At 29.4% G+C, this 14,742-nt stretch overlaps 1 protein-coding gene across 3 annotated transcripts in view; it reads left to right on the top strand.

Annotated features, from left to right (window-relative positions):
- The window catches only part of LOC119602459, a 278,587-nt gene that overhangs the window by 165,896 nt on the left and 97,949 nt on the right, over positions 1-14,742 (top strand). For all 3 annotated transcript variants that reach the window (XM_037954018.1, XM_037954003.1, XM_037954010.1), the window contains one exon: positions 13,914-14,046. In XM_037954018.1, coding sequence (XP_037809946.1) covers positions 13,914-14,046 — 133 coding nt within the window. The remainder of the gene's footprint in view (positions 1-13,913; positions 14,047-14,742) is intronic.

A 14,742-nucleotide genomic window follows, 5' to 3' on the forward strand; every position in this document is an offset into this window, starting at 1 on the left:
CACTTCCGAAAATCACTTAAAAGCACATATTTCAATGTCAAGTAAAGCTATCTTGACAAAATTCGACACAAATATGTTTTGCCTAAACATGAATAACGCTACGAAATTTTTTCCGGATAGGCCTATGATTGGTCATAGCTCCCATATAAGGTCCACTTCCGAAAATCACCTAAACGCATATATTTCATTGAATTCTAAAGCTATTGGGATAATATTCGACTTGAATATGTTTTGTGTACGTACAAATCATTTTATAAATTTTTTACGGGTCGGTCCATTATTGCTCATAACTCCCGTATAAGGTCCACTTACGAAAATCACTTAAAAGCACATATTTCATTATCAAATAAAGCTATCTTGATAAAATTCGACACAAACATGTTTTGTCCAAATATGAATTACTCTGCGAAATGTTTCCCGAATAGGCCCATAATTGGTCATAGTTCCCTTATAAGGTACACTTCCGAAAATCACTTATACGCATATATTTCATTGAATTCTAAAGCTATAGGGGTAAAATTCGACTTTTTTTTTGGGTACATATAAATCATTCTACCACTTTTTTCTCGGATCGGTCCATTATTGGTCATAGCTTCCATATAAGGTCCACTTCTGAGAGTCACTTAAACACACATATTTCATTGTCAAATAAAGTTAATTTGAGAAAATTCGACACAAATATGTTTTGTCTTTACATAAATCACTCTACGAAATTTTTTGTGGATAGGCATATAAAACATTGTACCAAATTTTTTCTGGATCAGTCCATATTTGGTAATAGATCCACTTCAAAAAAACCCTTAAACGCACATATTTAATTATCAAATAAAGATATTTTGATAAAATATGATTTGTGCACATATGAATCACTCTGCGAAATTTTTCCGGATAGGCCCTTAATTGCTCATAGCTCCTATATAAAGTCTTCCTAAAGTCACCTAAACTCACATATTTCATTGATTAATAAAGCTATTAAAGTAGAATTAGACTTGATCTTCTTCTGCATAAAAATCATTATACTAAATTGTTTCCTGATCAGTCCATAATTGGTCACAACTCCCATATTCTGTGTATAGCTACATCATTCTATTAAAATATTTTCGAACTGTCGTATTAATATACATTTTTTTGGACCTAATCAAAATTAGTTCGACAAAAATTTTGGCAAGTTATCTAAAAATTAGATAGTTAGATGGGTTTCAATAAAAAGTAACTGGTGGAGGGTATTTAAGATTCGGCATAGCCGAATATAGCACTCTAACTTGTTATTTTTAATTTTTTTTTTCCTTCTGTATGGAAACACACATTTTATCTCTCAGTTCTTGTAAACCAATTGTATTTCTTGTCTAAAAGCTTTAAATAACAATTTATCAAATATCACTCATACTCCCCTTAGTACTTAATGAAATAACATTCATACTCCCCTTAGTAACGTTAATATTTTAATAACCTTATTTAATTCAAATTTTTTCATCTTTTCGGTCTTGAATTACTACCCAATACAAACATTATTCATTTATTATTTTTTTTATTTTTTAATCAAATAATTTTTTTTTTTTCTCTTTCTCTTGAATTAGTTGCTATTTTAATAGTTTCTCTGCTCATTTTTTCATCCTTTAATTTTTGTGTGGCTATACGTATACAAATGTTTTCATTATTCATACATATATTTTCTTTAATTATCTTAACCAGTCTAGTGTAAAAGGCTTTTGGGTTCAAGACAAACACCAATAAGAAAAAAAAAAACATAATTGTGAAAAAGGTTGTCATTTTCTAAAACAAAAGGCGATTAGTTTGTAAAAATATTTACTTTTTGTCTGTGCCCATCAACATGGTCATAATGATGTTTTCTTAATTGCAAAAATTATAAATTCATGTAACATAAATTATAATTCTAATGTTTATTAATTAAAAAACAAGTTAGAGTGCTATATTCGGCTGAGCCGAATCTTGAATACCCTCCACCAGCTACTTTTATATTAATACTTTTCTAATTGATCAAATATTTGTAGAAATAAGTTTTCTCATGTCTTAAATAGAAAAAATCCCAAGATTTATTTAATTTTGTAATAAGTTATGAGTATTTATGTGATTTTCTGAAGGGAGACATGTATAGGACCGACCGCACCCATGTTATGAACCGATCGTGAAAAAATCTTGAAATATAATTTTTGTATACAAAACTAATATTTGTGCCAAATTTTGTATCAATAGCTTTATTTGGTAATGAGTAATGTGAGTTTAAGAGATTTTCGTAAAAGGACCTTGTATGTGAGCTATGACCAATTATGTATATAAAGACAAAATTTCAAAATTCTGTATCTATATCATTATTTGGTAATGAATATTGTGCATTTAAGTGATTTTCTGGAGGGGACCTAGTATGAGAGCTATAACCAAATATGGACCGATTGCAAAACAATTTTATAGTGTAATTTATGTATATAAGAGCAATATTTGTGCTAAATGTTTATATATCAATATTTTGTAATGAGTTATGTGCGTTTAAGTGATTTTCGGGAGGGGACCTTGTATGGGAGCTATGACCAATTATGGACCGATCCGAAAAAAACTTCCATAATAATATTTCTGTATATGTGAACAATACTTGTACCAAATTTTAAATGGATATCTTAATTTAGTAATGAATTATGTGCGTTTAAGTGATTTTCGGAAGGGGACCTTGTACGGGAGCTATGACCAATTATGGACCGATCGGAAAAAAAAATCCATAGTAATATTTCTATATGTGAGAGCAATACTTGTACCAAACTTTATATGGATATTTTAATTACGTAATGAGTTATGTGTGTTTAAGTGATTTTCGGGATTGGACCTTGTACGGAGCTATGACCAATTATGGACCGATCGGAAAAAAATTTCATAGTAATATTTATATATGTGAGAACAAAACATGTACCAAATTTTATATGGATATTTTAATTTAGTAATGAGTTATGTGTGTTTAAGTGATTTTCGGGAAGGGACCTTGTATGGGAGCTATGACCAATTATGGACCGATCGGAAAAAAAATTCACAGTAATATTTCGGTGCATATGAGCAATTCTTGTACCAAACCTTATATGGATATTTTAATTTAGTAATGAGTTATGTGTGTTTAAGTGATTTTCGGGAGGGGTCCTTGTATGGGAGCTATGACCAATTATGGACCGATTGGAAAAAACTTTCACAGTAATATTTCTGTGCATATGAGCAATACTTATTCCAAATTTGATATGGATATCTTGATTTAGTAATGAGTTATGTGCTTTTAAGTGATTTTCGGGAGGGGACCTTGTATGGGAGCTATCCAATTATGGACCGATCCAGAAAATTTTTTCTCTCGATGAATTCTATTAACATAGAATTTTAATTTGTAAAATTTTGTGAAGATATCAACATTCTGACGGAAGTTATTAACAAAAAACTCATTTTCCGGGAATATGCACTTTTGTATGGGAGGTATATGAAATTATGGACCGATGCTGGCAATTTTCAGCAGAAATAAATATCTTGTATAGAAACGAATCTATGATGACTTTCATGAAATTATCTTGCACAGTTTTCGAGAAAATTACATCAGAATGTGTAAAAAATGCTTATTTTTTTCGAGGTTGTTTTAAATTTTGATTCATAACTTTTCCCAATGTGAACCGATTTTGCTCATTTTCAATACCAAACTGTATCGGATAATAATGAATGTTTTGGGTGAATTTGGTTAAATTATATTGCTTCGTTTTAACGTGAGCGTGTTTTACACAGACAGACAGACAGACGGACGGACGGACAGACGGACATAGCTAAATCGACTCAGAATTTCATAAGGACCCAGAATATATATACTTTGTTGGGTCTCAGATGAATATTTCTTGGTGTTACACACGGAATGACAAAGTTATATATACCCTCTATCACCACTGATGGTGGTGGAGGGTATAATAAAGTGTAAATGATGTGAGCTTTTGTTTTTTAATTGTACTATTAAAAGGGTGCAGTAGGTGGTAGGTTTGGGAAACAAAGTAATATTGTTAAAACTCATCGGTTTTATGAAAATTTGTTTCATATGGCTCAGTACCTAAGGGGTTCTCCGCGACTTGTGTTTAAAATTTAAAATGTTACTTTAGTTACTCGAACTTTGGTTCAAAGAATTTTTCCCTTAACTTTTTTTAATTTCGTAAATGTGAATGAATAATAAAACTATTTAAACTAAATGCTAAATCAACAATTTTTATGACTTTGGTTCCAGCATTGGCTTTTAAAAATATTTAAATATTAATTTAAAACTAAAATATGTAGACTTTTTCATATTTAACATCAAATAAACAATTTACATTACACATTCTATAAGGAATGAAAAGAAACAAAAAAAAATAAAAAAAAAACATTCACAACACAATATTTATGATGCTTGTGAAAATGAACCGCACACAATCATATATTTAGGCAAATAGTTAAGGAAAAAACCATATGCCACACGCATCGACTCAAAAGAGGCAGACAAAAAGACAGACAGACACATAACAACTAACGTCAAAGTACATACTTACATACTATATAAAACACAGACTTTTCGGGGCGTAGTATTAAGTGTATGTATGAGGTTTTAAAGAATCCTGCAGTTCGAGAAGCCTGTCCTGAACTAGTGATTTTATATGTTCGATTTACACTTACAAAATCAGCTAATAATTGCAATATGGCATAGTGAGATATTGTTTTTCATTAAAGTAAAATGTTCCAAAAATATATAAATTCATGTCAACAAGCAGTTTAATATTTAGGGAAAAAATACTCTACGAAAAGGATACACAAACTCTTTGGAAAACTTCTGGGCTTAAAGTTACAATAACACATATAAAACAGTTTCCCAAAAAAAAATGAAAGAGAACTTAACTGTATTGTATCTTAAAGTACATAAAATATCTATATATGAAGTGTGTATACATAAATACTTCATTCATATAGTACTAACGAAAAGATGAAGTATAATATGTTCGAACAAATGTACATACATGTAATAATAAAGTATGTAAGTAAGTTACTAAAGTACTACTCGTACTATAACATAGTGTACAACACATTAAGTATCTTCATTTATAATCAACAGCAATAATGGTATCTTAGCAACCATGTTTGCCACCTAATATCTCACTTTAAGATTAAAAGCGTTACCAACTAAAGTAAAGTTCAAACTGAATGCCTTAAAGGAGAAAAAAAAATCATGGTAAAAAGTAAGAATTAAGAGTAAGATCTTGTGAACTGATGTGATATGTGTTCTGAGTATTTTAAACTAAACTGTATGCAAAAGAACAGAACATGTTGTTAAAAAAAAAATAAAATGAACAACAAAATTTTTATTTTTAACTTTAGTTTGAAAAAGAGAAGAGTTGATGTTAGTTTTTTTATGCTAAACATAGAACAGACTTTTTTGTTAAAAAAGTTGAAAAAAAAACTTTTAATAAAACTTATGTTTTTATATGCAAATTAGACATGCCCCAAAATAGTGAGCAAATTTAAATTTGTTTTTAATTTAAAACTTAATCTTCCATAGAAATAATTTAGAAACACTTAGAAAAACATGTAGGAAAGTATAGTCGGACATGGCCGACCATATTATACCCTACACCATGAGTATATTTTAAAAAAAATTTATTTTCTATAAAGAAACTTTTCTGTTCAATTTTACTTTAATTCCCGGAGTATTTAAGCAATTTACTGATGAAAAACTAAAAGAGGCCTCTAAAAGAGGCTTTATATGGGAGTTAGGGTCAAACATTGGCCGATCCTCTTAAAATTTGGAGAAGGGAAATTTTTATATAAAAATTAGTTTTGCTGAATTTCATCGCGATATACATATAAGTCAATTTTGTACTTTTAAGACATTTTTATGTATGGGGGTCAAATAAGGGTCGATCATTACAAAAATTAACAATGTCATTTATGCTTATATAAAACTTAGTTGTGCCGATTTCTGCAGAAAGAGTAATGTATGGCATAAAAGCCCAAATCGGGAGGTCCGATTGTATGAAGGCATGATGAAATAATGGACCCATTTTAACCAGTTTCAATAGTCTTCGTCCCTGTGCCGAAAAGCACGTTTGGTTCAAATTTTATCAAACTATCTTTAAAATTGCGGCCGGCACCTTGCGCATAATCGACTCAAAAAGTGATTCTGAGTCGATCGGAATATTTCAAGATTTCTCTTTTTTCTGAATTTTTTGTAGAAAAATAGTCCTTCGAAGTTAAATACATATTTAATTTAAATTGAAAATTAAAATAAAATTTAATGTTTGGAGAAGAGATATAGTTATTTTTGGGGGCTGGGATATGTACGCACTTACTACGCTCTGCAGCAACGAACTTATATTAGTTTGTTGCAATGATGTTAAATAACAAACATCAAAAGAAAAACTTTTATTTACAGGCAATCAATACAAAATTATCTTAAACTAGGTCATAAACTATACTTAAATAGTTTACTCTTAAATTTGATTTAAAATCTCGATTAGTACAGATATATATTCCATCATTATAGGATTCTAAGATGATTAATATAATTAAATTTGGCCCTGAGCTTGTCTGTCCGTCCATTGAGACAGAAGGTGTTAGAGTAAGTAGTTTATTATAAAAAATGGGCAATATCGGTTTACGATTTAACCCAGATCCCATAAAAATATACTTTAGAATACTTAATACTTATTAAAGAGACAATAATGTAGCAGCCTTGATAAAAAGATGCACATGTTTATTTTAGGTATCTACAAACAGAATTAATATTGTACTATAAAATACGGATTATATTCGACCACAGTAGGCTATAGAGTCAGTCATGTTCATAATTGATCATATCCTCCTTCAGACAAAAAGACATGTCCGTCTGTCTGCCCGTGGGCCGGTAAATCTGTCTATTAGGGACGATAGACCCTAGAGCAGAGTTCCATGGAAGATCCTATTCTGTAAATGACTGACTTTAAAACTCATAACAGACATTAAAATAGCAGTGATAACAGTTTAGAAATTTAGTTTGTTGTCAATAATTGAATTGAAATATTTAGCAAAATAAAATTCGATAAAGTGTTCTATCAAACTCTGTCTATTATTTAAGACTCAAAAATCAATTGAAGAAATTTAGTATTTGTATATTATAGTATTAAATTTTAAGAAGTTTCCTCATAACCAAACTTTATTCAAAAGTAATAAATATTGGGTCAAATTCCATTTCAACTATAATGATTACAAATTATTTAAAGTAATCGGAAAACTTCAAAACAGGTTTACCACTTTGTATATTAACTCCATAACAATCGACTGTAGACTGGAAATATTCAATTTTATCTAAATTAAAATTATATATCTTTAAAGGCGTGTCTTAAACCTATTACTTAGACATACTTTTAAATAAAACAAGTAAACGTTTCTAATGAAAAGGCTTTACAATACGAAAAATGTATTTTAAATTTAAAGAATGCTTTTACAACTGACTGGAAAACACTTTAAGCCATTTTAAGATGTAAGTATTCTTCACTTTCTATCAAGTTTTTTTTTTTTTATTTTGCATGTCTCTTTTTCTAACAAAAGATAGAGATTTAAGTTTATGACCATTTTTTTAAATGTTTTGTTCATAATATGAAGAACATAACAACAAGATGTTGGTTAGAGTGAGTATTTTGAGCATGGATGTCAGGCAATTATCTATCTGTTGGTACATAAATTTTGTATACTTCATAATTTGCAGTTTTCATACTATTTCTACTATTGTCTAGGATGGCATGCACATAAAATGTGTGTCTATGGAATTTTTGGAATATTTGTACCATATTAAGAGTTTCTAATGTTTAGCATGCTAGACAAGTAAGAACCTTCCATGATGTTGAAGATGATGGCGTTCATCTTTTGTATTTGTTAGTATATGTACGTTCTTATGGGCATTAAGTATTTTAAAACCTTAAAAATGTTCTTCTTACATTACAAACTGTGCTGCAATCCAGGAAATATAAAGGGCTCTGGAGAGATAGATGTCTGTGCTAGTTTAACTGCACGATTTAATATTTTTATTTTTTTGGTTTTTCTTGCCTCTGGTAAAAAATACAGCATTCTTACAGCTGCTGTTAGGTGATTTTGATATAAATTACAGTAGATAGTTTTTTCTGGGGCTCTGACGTTATAATAGTTTTATGCAGTTTTACTAGAGAATTTTTCTTGATTTTTTATTTAATTTTTTTTTCTGTGTGAACATTTGCACCATCTGGCTCTAATGGTTCTTTTGACCACATGTGCATAATATCTATTAACTTATGATGAAGTTTAAGTATAATTTTATTTGTTATTGTTTCATACATATTCTTAGATTTTTTTTTTTTTTTTGAAAATTTAAGAAAATTGATCTGAATAAAAGTTTTTTAACTTATAAAAATATTAAAGCACATAATGAAAATATTTTGCAACAGACTTAATTTTTCAGATATATACAAAAATTATGTATGTATGTATATAAATTTCGTTTTTACTATTTTTAAATAATATGTAAGAATATAACAATTATAAAATTTATTCATATGTATTTCAATTCCCCTGTCCCTTTTGACATAGATGACCGCCTTATCTGTAACTTTTTATCCTGACACCATTTAATATTGAACTATACTGCAATTGCATTTTTTTTTTTACTGTCAATATTTTTTCATTTATTTGTTACTTTTTATAAACCAATGATTGTTCTTCGCAAACAAAACTATAGTATTGGTAAAAAAAACAAAAAAATAACAATAATGAACTGATTGTTCATGGTATTGTTTTGCATTTCATTTGTTATTCCTTTGGAAAAATTACAGCCAATATGAAATGTACGTTTTTAATATAAATACATAATAGCAAATGCTGACGAAGAGTAAATGGGAAAAAGGAAAAATACAAATCAGGAGGAAATAAACTTTAGTTGTAAAGTAATGCATGCTACAACTACTAGACAACTACTAATCCACAAAATGATTATTAGTTAGTTAGTTAGTTAGTTAGTTAGTTAGTTAGTTAGTTAGTTAGTTAGGTAGTTAGTTAGTTAGTTAGTTAGTTAGTTAGTTAGTTAGTTAGTTAGTTAGTTAGTTAGTTAGTTAGTTAGTTAGTTAGTTAGTTAGTTAGTTAGTTAGTTAGTTAGTTAGTTAGTTAGTTAGTTAGTTAGTTAGTTAGTTAGTTAGTTAGTTAGTTAGTTAGTTAGTTAGTTAGTTAGTTAGTTAGTTAGTTAGTTAGTTAGTTAGTTAGTTAGTTAGTTAGTTAGTTAGTTAGTTAGTTAGTTAGTTAGTTAGTTAGTTAGTTAGTTAGTAGTTAGTTAGTTAGTTAGTTAGTTAGTTAGTTAGTTAGTTAGTTAGTTAGTTAGTTAGTTAGTTAGTTAGTTAGTTAGTTAGTTAGTTAGTTAGTTAGTTAGTTAGTTAGTTAGTTAGTTAGTTAGTTAGTTAGTTAGTTAGTTAGTTAGTTAGTTAGTTAGTTAGTTAGTTAGTTAGTTAGTTAGTTAGTTAGTTAGTTAGTTAGTTAGTTAGTTAGTTAGTTAGTTAGTTAGTAGTTAGTTAGTTAGTTAGTTAGTTAGTTAGTTAGTTAGTTAGTTAGTTAGTTAGTTAGTTAGTTAGTTAGTTAGTTAGTTAGTTAGTAGTTAGTTAGTTAGTTAGTTAGTTAGTTAGTTAGTTAGTTAGTTAGTTAGTTAGTTAGTTAGTTAGTTTGAAAGGAGGATGTATATACATCAAATTCGAAGAAATACACCTAGGCCTCTATCGGGCCTGTTGTGCCTCAGTTGTGAATCCAACCCACCACCTGCAGTCTACCAGACTAGACCACTAAACACTAACCTACCGGGGGCCAAAATAATATTTGAAAAATTGTTTTGCATTTGGTTTGGTCCATTTCAGAATTTACTAGATTATTTTTGAATTCATATTTCCTAAAGAGGTTTTGCAGATCAGAAATACGAACAGATTGCAGATAACTTTTTTAACATATTGTACAGAGATCTATATTTTTAATCGCTGATAGCAAACTGAGACCCTTGTAAAAAAACGCATCGTTTGAGAAGTATGCCTAGAAAAACGTGTTCCACGGGACACGTTTAGTAAAAATTAGTAAAAATATTGTCATATCAAATAATCTAAAAATGTATTTCCTCTTCTCTTTAATAACAATGTTTAAACTATTTTTTCTATCTTTGAAAAATATAAGTCATCTAAAAAAATATTTTTCAATTTCGTTACAAACAAAACGATGTAGTTATTTAAATTCCATACAATTTAAATGCAGTGAAACGTAAATATTAATACAAAGTGAAACAAAATATTGATTATTCATTCAATGATGTGAAAAATAAACAAAGTAACAATAATAACTGCAAAATGATGGAAACTGAAAAAAAGTAAAGCACAATAACAAATACATATTACAATTTGCTGTACACAAAGGTTGCCAAGTAAACAAAAATCTTGCTTTGACGAGGATTTTTAGTTGGAAGGATTACAACTATTGTTTTTCATAAGAATTCACTATTATAATCTCGAAATTCTAGGATATCGCGATGAAATTCCACGGAATTATTTTCCTCAGTTCTATTGCATACTGAGTAAGTAAAACTGAGTAATATATTTTCTGTAGTTTTCAATCAAACCAAAAATAATATTAGTTAACAATATATATGTAGTATAGGCAAAGGTATTTTAAGCAATATTCAACTTAACCAATTATAAACAGTTAGTGTTTGGTATAAAAACATGTTTTAAATTGGTTAGGTTGAATATTGATTTTAATACCTTTAAAGATTTTTCGCCATAATCTGACCGGTTGTGTCAGAATCTTGAGATTCATAGGAAAATACTATTACATAAGTATTTCGATTTGAAAATTTATCTGGCCACTCTGCTTATATATAACATTGTTTCGTTGCTGTAGTACTATTTCCCCCTACTCATGCCGGTATACTTATTGTACTACTTACCATCATCAGCCAGTCATAGCAACCTCGATTGCTTAATGCGATGTAAAATTATCATTAGCATTTCATCTCTACACTTATTGAAGATGTATCTACAAGTATGTGAATGATTTTTCAGCAGTATGAGTTTGTATTTTTTCTTGTTCGCATGTTTTTGTGATTGTACTTTCCCAGCAAACACAAACTAGATAAGAATTAGTTAAGTATAACTGTTCGGTAATAGAGATGTATTGAATCCGGTTTCTTAAGGTGGAAAAGTTTCAATATTTCTTAAAGATTTTCTAAGAGTTTCGAATTTATATTTGTTATCAAGTGAAAAACATTATAGTATGGTAGGCATAGTTATTGCTTGCTGGGAAGAACTAATATAGAAGTGCTAATCTATTTAATTTTCTTTTTCTGTGATAGTGCTAAGCTTTCGAAAGATTTCAATTCAAATTTTTCGACAGTAAAATTTTGCCTTGCCCTGCCATTGTTGTAAATAATCAAGATATTTGAGTGATATATGGGGAATTTCATGTCAAGTGACCCAACTCAAAAAATCGATTTTGAGGAAATTTGCACTAAGATTAGTACTGTTGGATAGTTGGTCAGACACAAATTTTCAACTCTATCAGTCAAGAACTGCCGTACTTTGAGGAGGTCAAAGTTGGACATTTTGGTTATACAGGTTTTTATTCAAATGAGTGTAACTTTTCTCCTATTGGTCCTAGCAAGGTTTGTCCAAAGGAGTTCAAATATCTATTTCTCCATTCTTTCCAAAATATTTATTTTTTTATTTTTTTAGTTTTATAATATTTTTTTATTTTTTTATTTTTTTCAAAATGGGCACTTGTTTTGCTTAAAAGAAAGCAAAATAGACAAGATGAAGAGATTTATAGTCCCATGATGAGATGCGAGTGGGATATCTATCAAAAAAATTATTTTTTACCTCAAGAATAAAATTTTTTTGCAATATTTAGCACTTAATTTTCCCCTATTTTTTTAAATGGGCGATGTTTTTGTTATTATCGAATGAAGTTAATTGATTTTCTGAATAGGGTGGGGTCAATTATTGACCGATCCTCCGAAAATTTGGTAGAAAGATTTTGGTTCTTACAAAACTTGTTTATGTTGAATTTCATCGTTCTAGTCGTAATTTTAAGCTAGTAATGGGCGGTAAAGTCGTTTTCTGAAGGGGAATTTATACGGGGTAGTAGGGTCAACTATGGATCCATCCTCTCAGAAGTTAGTAGAGAGATTTTGGCTCATACATAACTTGTTCATGCCGAATTTCGTCGCTGTACTCGCATTTCTGAGCCAGTAATGAACGATAAAGATATTTTCTGAAGGGAACCTTATATAAGGGATAGGGTCAATTATGGACCGATCCTCATTTGGTTAAGAGATTTACGTTCACATAAGAATTATTCATGTAAAATCTCATTGTTATATTGGTATTTTTAAACCAGTTATGACTGTTAAAACTGTTTCCCGGGGGGCTATGCGAAAACGTGGACCGATTTTGTCTATTTTCAATTCCAATCAAACTTTATCAAAAGTCCTTATCGAGATTTCAACAGACAGACGTGCGGACGGACAGACAGACGGACGGACGGACATGGCTAAATCGTCTCAGAATCTAATATGGACACAGAATATATATACATTTATGGGTCTTAGGCGAATATTTCGATGTGTTGCAAACGGAATGACATCTTTTTTGATGGAGGGTATAAAAATTGTTTATAATTTATTCAAAAATGATTAAAAACTTAAGAAACCTAATACTGCTGAATTTATATAATATTTAATTAAACACAAATAATGCGAGCAATAGAAAAACATTTTGTTCAAATTTATCAAAAATTATTGAAAATAAGGTATCCAGGCCGTTTATAGAAGTGTAATATATTTGTATAAAAAAGTACTATAGTTATTTGACAGAGTATATATTGATAATATCCTAAACAGCAAAACTAAGTTAAGAAGTTTCTTTGTAAAGGAAAAATACGTAAAACAAATACAAAATTTTTTTTTTTCAAAAATGTATTTTACATTAAAAACAAGTGAGAAAGTATAGTCGGGCGTGGCCGACCATATGATACCCTACACCAGTTATGAATATTAAATTTGATTTATTTTTTATAATAAAGCATTTATCTTCTATATTCCCTTGTTCCGATACATTTAAGCAATTTATGGATGAAAAACTAGGGGCAAATATGGACCAAGCCCGATAAAATTTTGTGAATATATTTATATTTACATAATATTTTATTGTGCTGAATTTCATCGCGATATTTGTGTTTATAAGTTAATTTTGGACATTCAAATAATTTTCTGAAGGGGACTTTGTATGGGAGCTAGGGTCAAATGGGGCCCGATCTTTATGAAATTTGGCAGGGTCATCAAGACTTCTATAAAACTTAGTTGTGCCGCATTTTATCGATATTCCTGTATATTTAACATAATTATGAGCTCAGAAGCCCTTTTCGGGGGGTTCTGTTCTATGGGGGCTAGGTGAAATAATGGACCGATTTTAACCATTTTCAATAGCCTTCGTCCTTGGGCCAAATAAAAAGTGCGTGCCAAATTTCGTCCAGCCAGACGGACGGACGGACATAGCTTAATCGACTCAGAAAACGATTCTAAGCCGATTGGTATACTTTAAGGTGGGTATAGGACGAATATTTTTGTATGTTACAAACATCAGCACAAATCCAATATACCCTCCGCACTAAAGTGGTGTAGGGTATAATGAAATGAGCTCAATATTTGCTACCATCTACACAAACGTTCTACTAATACAAATATCAATCAATTTGCATTTTACTTCAATATTTATTACAATTTCTTGTATATTTTTACGTTTTTGGTACATTTTCATTTCTATTTCATTATTCAGTTCATTTTTTTTGGTAAATATTCTAATGTATTATTCTCTTTTGTGTTTCACCTTATCTCATTTTAGTACCACTTACCTCAGTTCAGGGTGTATTGGGACGCCAGGCAATGCTGCCGTGTGATATAACACCAATGGAACGTGACGATGCTGTTTATATGGTTTTGTGGTTTCGTGAGGGTGATGGTGAACCCATTTATAAGTAAGTAACAAACAAACGTATCAACATTATTATCTTCATCATTATCCCCCCCATCATAGTTTCCGGTTTTAGTTTTTTCTACAAACAATTTTTATTTTCTTTTTTTTTTCTTTTCCCATTTTAACTTAACATACTACTTTATTAGTAATTTTTTCATTATTATGTTTAAAAGGATTGTAGATTCTCATCATAATGAGTTTAGAACAAAATGTTGGCAAACCTTAAGCTAGAAAATAATAAAAAGAATAGACACTTCCTTATTTATTCTTAGTGATTTAATTTATGTTGAAAAACATGTTTTATGTATAATACAAAAAAAAAAGGGACAAAGTGTTAGTTATCTTCATGCTTTACTTGTTTTTAGGGTTTATTGGGATTTTTATTTTATTATTTAATTAATTAAGTAGTAAATTTACAAACAACTTAAAAAACTATGTATATTTTCAAATTAAAAATTCGTATAACCAAGACAATGACTTAGTTTGTTAAGTTTTTCTAGTTCCTGAGTGCTTTTCCCAAAATTCTGGTTGGTTGTTAAAAATTTATTGTTTAGAGAATTATTAAGTACTTACGTTAAGGGTGTTAAAAACTTTTTACAAATACCATAATACTTTAAATAAATCTTTTAATGTGCAGTAGTTTTAGTTTAAAATTGGTTAAATATTAAACGAGGGTGGTACGCGAAGTAAATTTCAA

This window comes from Lucilia sericata, unplaced genomic scaffold (genome assembly GCF_015586225.1).
Source record: "Lucilia sericata isolate MDLA Ls3-8-SP2 unplaced genomic scaffold, ASM1558622v1 Contig000007F_arrow, whole genome shotgun sequence".
Taxonomy (NCBI): domain Eukaryota; kingdom Metazoa; phylum Arthropoda; class Insecta; order Diptera; family Calliphoridae; genus Lucilia; species Lucilia sericata.